The following is an 8,238-nucleotide window of genomic DNA, read 5'->3' on the forward strand; positions in this document are numbered from 1 at the left end:
TTAGTGACAGAGACAGAACTCTAGCCAAATTGGTTTTCTCATATTCTTGTGCGCTTGATATTTTCGTTTTACCCTTTCATTTTTTCTAAGTTTGTAGCGTCTAATTTTTTAAAAAAAGTAAAAGTGCTTTTCTTTTCCTCTTTTTAATTAAAGGCATTTTCCCCACTACATTCATGATCCTTATGAGGTCTATCTGTGCTTAGGTTGATATTTCTCTCACTTCCAATTGACGTTTTATTTTGTAAATGTTGAATAAAACAACGACGGAGCGCAGCGTTTCCCTGACGTCACGAATGACACGTATTCAAAATGGCGGCCGCAGCGATGGTGAGTGGGGAAGCAAACTCTTCTTTTCTTCGGTGGACAGAACTATTACTTTAGTGTCGAGTCGTTTAAGATGGCGCATTTATTCGAATATAGAGGTCGTTTTCCGGGATATGTTTCGCTCTGAGAGGTTCTGGCTTCGCCGGCAGCCTCTTGCCACGGTCTTGCTAACTGGCTTGTGTTAGCTAACCTGGCTTGACTGCAACTAACATGCAGCTAGAAGACATATACTTGGATTGACCTCCTTGATTCAACTGAATAGTGTCTAAAGTTTGGCATGGAACGTAGTTTAAAGGTTGTCATGAGCGCTTTCATTTGGAGAAAGCTGCCAGCTGCGGTGCCCCGTGGAATGGTCTGAGTGTAGTTACACATTCATCAGTCACAAACTAGTCAGCTCGATTGAACGGTTCCAAGAAATGCATGAATACCGTCCCAAGTTTTGCAGTTACGACGTGTGTTTTCTCTTTCGTTTGGATGTCCGAGACTTGCCGGCGAACTTCCGCCTCATCCGTGACACTTCATTGGCATGTTCGAGTTTTCATTTCGTTGAATGGTTGGAATGTGAAGTATTAACACGATTACATCTGAACAGTTGAATAGTGTCGTCCTTTTTTGTAAGTTCACCATCACAGCAGTTTGAAGTTCAACTGTACAATTTTGTCTGTTGTTATTACCTGTCCTTTTCGAGAAGTAAAACTGCTGTAAAGATGCAAATTTAATCCAGAAATCAACCACAAAGCAGAGACAGAGCAGTCTTGCGTGGCTTGCCAAACAAGATGAGGGGCTTTTGAATGGATACCGGAATGCTTGCGCTGTTCTCTGTCATCAGATGTTTCACTTTATTGCATGACTTTAGACGTTGGAGCGAAAGCAGTGACTGTTATTGATCATTTTGGAAGTCTACTCACTTGATGTCAGCGTTGTGAAACCTAATACATCATCAGGATTCATGTTTTACTGTAGCAAAACAATTCATATTTGTTTTTAAACATAGTTTTTGTAAACATCATTGTCTCTTGTTGATTTCATCTTTTAAATCAACTTTTCAAATGCAAATATTCATGAAAACCATATGATATTGTTGAATTTTTTACATTTTTATCATTTTTAAGTGCTTGTATTTCATATTTAAATACAAAAGTTAACTGATGTAGTGGCCGTTGCTTTTCAACAGCAAACCCTTCTTTGTATTGTGTGAGGTATCATCTGACTTTGTGTTTATCGCTCACTGCCATGGCTGTTCTTATAAATAATCTCACTTTAAACATCCAACCTCTCCTTTAGCCAATGACTCTTCACTCATGTCAATAGAGGCTCAGTGAGATTCAGGTTGTTATCCCAGCAGGAACATTTGTTTGCTCTCCTTTTTGGAATTCCTGGAACAAATCTGCCACCCACCATGAACTTCTCCTTTCAACACTTGACAACAATACTGAAATATGTTCAGATTATTTTTTCATATCGTTTCCTGTTAGCGTTTTCGTATTACGTTTCTCCAAACACAAATTCATTATCTTGATATAAGTTAATGAAAAGAAATGTTTGTTTTTTATCATCTGATACCAGCAGAATTGCATCACATTTAATGATTAATTTGTCATATGAGACATGGAGTCAGTGGACCGTATACTAACTCTGCCCCTTATTATATATTATTCAGCACAGGGGGAACCAAACTGTTCCAGAAAGGAAGGCCACAGTGGGTACTAGATTTGGTTCCAACCCATCTAGCACACACAGCTTCACCAATCCGGTCTCTGTAATCTGTTTCATCTGAGAATGCATTGGTCAAACAGTGTGATTGGTTGGAACAAAATCCCATTCCAACTGCGGTCCTTTCTGGAACAGTTTGGTTTCCCCTGATATAGGGTGTGCATCTGTGGATGGTATAAAGGTTGGAGCTGTCTTGTTGCTCAAAGGCTTTCTTCTGTTTTAGGAGACGTGGTGGGCCTTGCTGCTGCTGCTGCTGTACTCGTTGCCTTTAGTGCAGTCCTTTTATGTACCTGGAGTAGCTCCCCGGGACTTTCACGAGGGTGATACAGTAGATATTAAGGTAAGAGTATGACGGTCTACAGGCCTGTCTGCTAGGTACATTTTTACAGTAAGATAGAAATTCACAATTGGCAGGGAAATATGTGATGATAATAACTGGGTGCAGAGACACTAGTCATTCACCCTCAGGTTTCTTTATTTCAATGTCTAGTGGATGTCATCCAGATTTTTGTTAAGAAAACTATCTGGTTTCCAGGCAGTGAAGCTGACCAGCTCCCGCACACAGCTCCCGTATGAGTATTACTCTCTGCCATACTGCAAGCCAGATTCTGTCGTCTACAAGGGCGAGAACTTGGGTAACTTGACTCATTCGCTCTCATGAAGCCATGTCATCTCATCTATACGGCTTTTAAAAACCATTCTCTTGTTCCTTCCTCTGCAGGGGAGGTGCTGCGTGGTGACAGAATTGTCAACACTCCGTACAATGTTGAGATGAACAAGGACAAGAAATGTGAGGTGGTGTGCAATAAGAAAAAGCTCAGCGTCCAAGAGAGCAAACTGATAGCTGAACGAATACAAGAGGAGTATTATGTTCACCTGTAAGCGAAATTACAGCTTTGAAATATGAGCTTGTGTCAATGTAAATTGGATCTGTTCACTGGATGATGACTCTGACTCGTGACCCTTCGCAGAATTGCAGACAACCTGCCAGTTGCAACTAGATTGGAGTTTTACCCCAACAAAGAGGCAGGAGGCGATGATGAGCAGAGGAAAGAAGTGGTGAAGGATGTCCAGTTTGAGCATGGCTACAGACTGGGCTTTGTTGACAACAACAAGGTATGTTTCCATCTTTGAACTCGCCCATGGATTCATTTTCTATTGTTTCATTTCTGCTTCTTCTCTCTTTCCAGTTTTACCTCCACAACCACCTCTCCTTCATCTTGTATTTCCACAGAGAAAAGGTGGAAGAGGGGGAAATGCATGAGTACAGAGTAGTGAGATTTGAGGTCATACCTCAAAGTGTAAAAGTAGATGGTGGGTTTCATTGCCTTTTTGGGGGCCCTGGATGTCAACTGGCTGTTCATAACAAAACTATGAATTACTCCGCAGACATGAAGGCTGAGGAAAAACAAAAAACATGCACCCTACCCGAGGCCAGTGGCTCTTATCCACAGGAGATTGACCCAACCAAAGAAAATGAAGTGCTGTTCACATACTCTGTCCACTGGGAGGTCAGTGCTGTTGTCAAGCCTATTTCTAATGTGTCAATATTTTTAAGTGTATGTCTCGAACACAACCTCAAAGAAAATGCACCTTTTCCCACGATTTACTTTTTTGTGGGATTTCAGGAGGAGGTATCTAAAATATCCATAGGAATAGGGAATCAATAGTAAGGAATCAAACAGCGAGAGACGTCAGTCAATCATTCGCCCTCATTACAGCATTGATCAGTGAGGCTGAGCAAACGTTAGCTCAACAGAGGCGTCATCTCTGACCCACGGTCCACTTTGCTTCACCTCCTCTGTTTCAAGCGCTCGGACCTCACTTGATTGACTCATTGACAATCAGCATAACCTTTCTATCTGGTTAGATCACCACTGCAACATGGTGATATAATGAACTTGCAGGCGAGGAAGCCCCTGCTTTGAGACCTTTCTTGAGAAACATTGCGAGTAAATGTAAACTCAACTTTTGTTTTTCGTAGTTTTGTCGATTGTTACTTCAGCAGTCCCTGGAGGTTTTTTGACATGAGCCCATGAGCCCTCAAGAGCACGACCGGAAAAGTAGTGCATGTGTGTTTTTGACTGCTCAGAATAGTGTTCAAGTTCAGTCCCAAACCAGTTTGTCATCATGTTGAATAGTCATGACTTGAATGTGAATTTAAATCATGGCCAGAATCGCACAGCCCTTGTGAAGACGTCAGTTGACTGGACGATCGCATGACTCCAATCCTTCTGTGTCCTGTGCAGGAAAGTGAAGTGAAGTGGGCTTCTCGATGGGACACGTACTTGACCATGAGCGACGTTCAGATTCACTGGTTCTCCATCGTCAACTCGGTGGTGGTCGTGTTTTTCCTGTCTGGTATGTTCTGCAGTTGATATCTGGACTCCTGCTGTATCTTTGAACATGATTCATTTCATTTCCCAGGAATCCTGAGTATGATCATTATCAGGACCTTGAGGAAAGACATTGCCAACTACAACAGAGAAGATGACATTGTGAGTTTGCTGTTGATGTATATAGTATATATGTATATATACTATATATATATATGTATATGTATATCGTAGAGTAGGGGATCTATGACACTGGGCATCAAGTATCTTATGGACAGTGTTGGTATCTCGATGGATGGCACCAGTACTCCTTGGTGTTTTAAGATTTTGTTTTTCTCTCAATTGTTGCCGGTGGTGTTACGTTTTACAATTGTTTAATCTGTACATCTATCGATTTATTGTTTTCTTGTCAGCATTTGTGCCTGGAAATTGAGATTCTCAGTTGCTTCATATTCAAGGGAAAATGAAATGCACTTAAACATGCTACTCACTCTTCCTCATCCTTTCTTCCTACCTTCCAATAATCAGGAGGACACGATGGAAGAGTCTGGCTGGAAGAATGTGCACGGAGACGTCTTCAGGCCACCGCAGTATCCCATGATCCTCAGCTCCTTGCTAGGATCTGGCATTCAGCTCTTCTGCATGATCCTCATTGTTATCTGTAAGTGATTTTTGCTTTTATTTCAATTAAAATATTATTATTTCAATTTTGACCTCATTTTATTTTCAAGACTTAACAGATTTTTCTGGAAGTTGGTGAAATTTGTTTAACATTTGTTTTACATTACAACTGTACTGACTTGTGTTTTTTAGTCGTCGCCATGTTGGGGATGTTGTCACCATCCAGTCGTGGAGCTCTGATGACAACAGCGTGTTTCCTGTTCATGTTCATGGGGTAAGATCATGATTGTTTCAGCCTTTAGTCTGTGAGTTTTCTGCCTGACTTGACCGCTGTGTTCCTCCATGTTTGCAGAGTGTTTGGCGGTTACTTTGCTGGAAGACTGTACCGCACGCTGAAGGGTCATCGATGGCGAAAAGGAGCATTTTGTGTGAGTCCATTTGCTTCAGTGTTTGATTCATTGTGTTTTGCATTCCCCTCTTCTGATGTACTTGCACCTGTAGACGGCGACATTGTATCCTGCTGTCGTTTTTGGAATCTGCTTCATCCTCAACTGCTTCATCTGGGGAGAACACTCATCAGGCGCGGTAAGAATCACTCACTGATGTCGTTTTTTTTTTTACCATTTCTGTCTGAAGCATTCTGTGCCAGCTCCTACAAGATGTGTGTCGTGATTCTGCTCCAGGTTCCTTTCACTACGATGCTGGCTCTGCTGTGTATGTGGTTTGGGATTTCCATGCCCCTAGTCTACCTGGGATACTACTTTGGCTTCCGTAAGCAACCTTACGATAACCCAGTACGCACCAATCAGATCCCTCGACAAGTTCCAGAGCAGCGCTGGTACATGAACAAGTTTGTGGGGTGAGTTTTTAAAACTTGTTTTCTTGGCCTACATGGATGTATTTATTCTTTTTTTTCCCTCTCCGCTAGGATCCTGATGGCTGGGATTCTTCCCTTCGGTGCCATGTTTATCGAGCTCTTCTTCATTTTTAGTGTGAGTACATTTGTAGTTTTCCTTCCTCCGTTTGCTGTAGCTTTATACTTTGTGTTTCTATTGCCAGGCCATCTGGGAGAATCAGTTCTATTACTTGTTTGGCTTCCTGTTTCTGGTCTTCATCATCCTGGTGGTCTCCTGCTCTCAGATCAGCATCGTCATGGTCTACTTCCAGCTCTGCGCAGAGGTGAGTGAGTCCATTTAGGAAGGAGACTCAGGAGGATCTAATGTGTTTGTTGTTTTGCAAAGGACTACCGCTGGTGGTGGAGAACCTTCCTGGTCTCTGGAGGCTCTGCCTTCTACGTCCTCATTTATGCCATCTTTTACTTCATCAACAAGGTACAGAGCGTTGCATCAGCAGCACAATTGTTGACAGATGTTTCTTTGTCTGCTCCTGATTCTTCTCTGGACTCCTCTACAGCTGGACATCGTGGAGTTCATCCCCTCTCTCCTGTACTTTGGCTACACCATGTTGATGGTCCTGTCCTTCTGGCTGCTCACGGGCACGATTGGATTCTACGCAGCGTATGTGTTCATCAGGAAGATCTACGCTGCAGTGAAGATCGACTGAGTCCACAGGGCCCTCCTCATTTTTCGTCACATTCTGTTATTTTTTTAATATATATTTTTATTCTTTATGTCCATCAAGCACTGACTTGTGTGTCCAGGGGACAAAATGTGTGCGATTTTATACGGTGCAACAGCCCCATCTACTGGTGATGTGGGGAAGAACAGCAAGAGTCTCCCTTGCCTCCCCCCTCCCGTCTCTCGGAGACACCGACTGGGTGGGAATTCTCTGAGCGGACCGTTGTTTTACAGAGCACACAGCACAGCGGGCCAAAGCTTGTCAGACACTTTCTGCACATTTTACATTTTTCTCAATGTTTTTACGTTCGCTCTCGTTGATTTTGGACTTGACTCCTTTCTGTTGTTTCCGGAGGGGGCGGGGGGGCTTCTCCTGGCGTCCCATCTCACCCTGATATTCCCGTCTCGGAAGCGCGACGAATCGGGAGAGACCAACTGTGGTTATGGTGTTTGTTCTGTAGAACTGTTCTGGATGCAGTCGATGTTGATGGGTTTGCACTGTAACAGGAGCAAGGTTAAATTAAATGTTGTGTTATTTTTTACTTTGGTTTCCATGTCATGGTGTGACTGAACTGACCGCAGCGTTTTTGGAAATCCAGTACTCTGTTACCAAGCCGCTCGTCTTTGGCGCGGCTTTATTGAGATTCTGTGAACTCGCTGAACTTCACGGTCAGATCCTTTTCACGCGCTCATAAACACGCCGTCAGTGTAGCTCAACCAAACTATGCACAAAAGCCGACGATTACGACCCACACAGACATTTTACATTCTCATCAGTCTGTGGCTTTCTTTCTTTGTTTTTTAGACTTTGACTACTAGTGACATCACGGTCACAGGCGGCATGCTGATTTATTTTATTCTCCAGCTCTCATCCCGATCGCCTCCCATTGATGAACTTACGATAACGTACATGAGTGGAGGTGTATAGCACAACAGTGAGGTCATGCAGACTGAAGTGAATGGACGAAGGAGCGAACAATTGTTGAATCTTCAAGTGCCAAAGTGTCGTTATTATCTACAAATAAACAAGTATCAAACAAAGAGCAAGACATGTCTTCGAAGTTTGTGTCATGGACCCATCATAAGAGCTCGGATCAGCAGCATGTTTTATTCAGTTTTATACCATTTTAAAAGCGAACCGTCGCAGAACGAAAGCGGCCATTGATTAGTGAGCTCAGCTGCTGAGTTTACCTGCGTTACGTCACAGGGGTCCGGAAGTACTAGCATCCTCTTCGCGTTGTTCGAACTTTTACTGAATAAATATACTGTAAACACATCGTCGACATGGAGTGAAAAGCTTCTTCGGTCTTTTTGAAGCGGAAAAAAAGACCAGAGTTGCCTCGAGAGTGGACGCGACGACGCCGCAAGTGAGAAACCGTGACGCATTAGCTAGCTATGAACACATGCTAAAACGAAATATCCGAACTATTTCTCTCTTTACGAAACTCTTTCATTTATTTCATGGTGTGGTAACGACTTCCCTCCTGTTTTAAGTGACTGGGACCCATGGCAGCGGGACTTGGGTTGTCAGTGAGAGCCATAATCCACGCCCCTCGACTGTGACTCTTCTGCAAGTAAGAACTGTTTTGTTGTCTGAGTTTACTGCAATGGAGCCAGTCCCGATTTGTTTTGGCTTCCAAAAAATGGAATTCCTGTTTAGTTGTAAA

At 42.9% G+C, this 8,238-nt stretch overlaps 1 protein-coding gene and 1 long non-coding RNA gene across 2 annotated transcripts in view; both read left to right on the forward strand.

Annotated features, from left to right (window-relative positions):
• Positions 1-271: 271 nt before the first annotated feature.
• On the forward strand, positions 272-7,113 carry tm9sf4 (transmembrane 9 superfamily protein member 4). The gene is made up of 18 exons (XM_053849101.1): positions 272-327; positions 2,261-2,377; positions 2,573-2,672; positions 2,759-2,915; positions 3,009-3,153; positions 3,228-3,351; positions 3,427-3,548; positions 4,287-4,398; positions 4,465-4,535; positions 4,902-5,034; positions 5,187-5,268; positions 5,347-5,422; positions 5,496-5,579; positions 5,678-5,853; positions 5,923-5,986; positions 6,054-6,173; positions 6,236-6,325; positions 6,408-7,113. Exons 1-18 carry the CDS (start codon positions 310-312, stop codon positions 6,555-6,557), a joined length of 1,941 nt encoding a protein of 646 aa, XP_053705076.1. The 5' UTR covers positions 272-309; the 3' UTR covers positions 6,558-7,113.
• A 674-nt stretch (positions 7,114-7,787) lies between these two features.
• The window catches only part of LOC128749259 (uncharacterized), a 30,791-nt gene continuing 30,340 nt past the window's right edge, over positions 7,788-8,238 (forward strand). Inside the window, exons 1-2 of the long non-coding RNA XR_008412916.1 lie at positions 7,788-7,938; positions 8,066-8,145. This is a non-coding gene — a long non-coding RNA (uncharacterized LOC128749259). The remainder of the gene's footprint in view (positions 7,939-8,065; positions 8,146-8,238) is intronic.

The sequence above is a fragment of the Synchiropus splendidus genome, chromosome 18 (genome assembly GCF_027744825.2).
Source record: "Synchiropus splendidus isolate RoL2022-P1 chromosome 18, RoL_Sspl_1.0, whole genome shotgun sequence".
NCBI classification, from domain to species: domain Eukaryota; kingdom Metazoa; phylum Chordata; class Actinopteri; order Syngnathiformes; family Callionymidae; genus Synchiropus; species Synchiropus splendidus.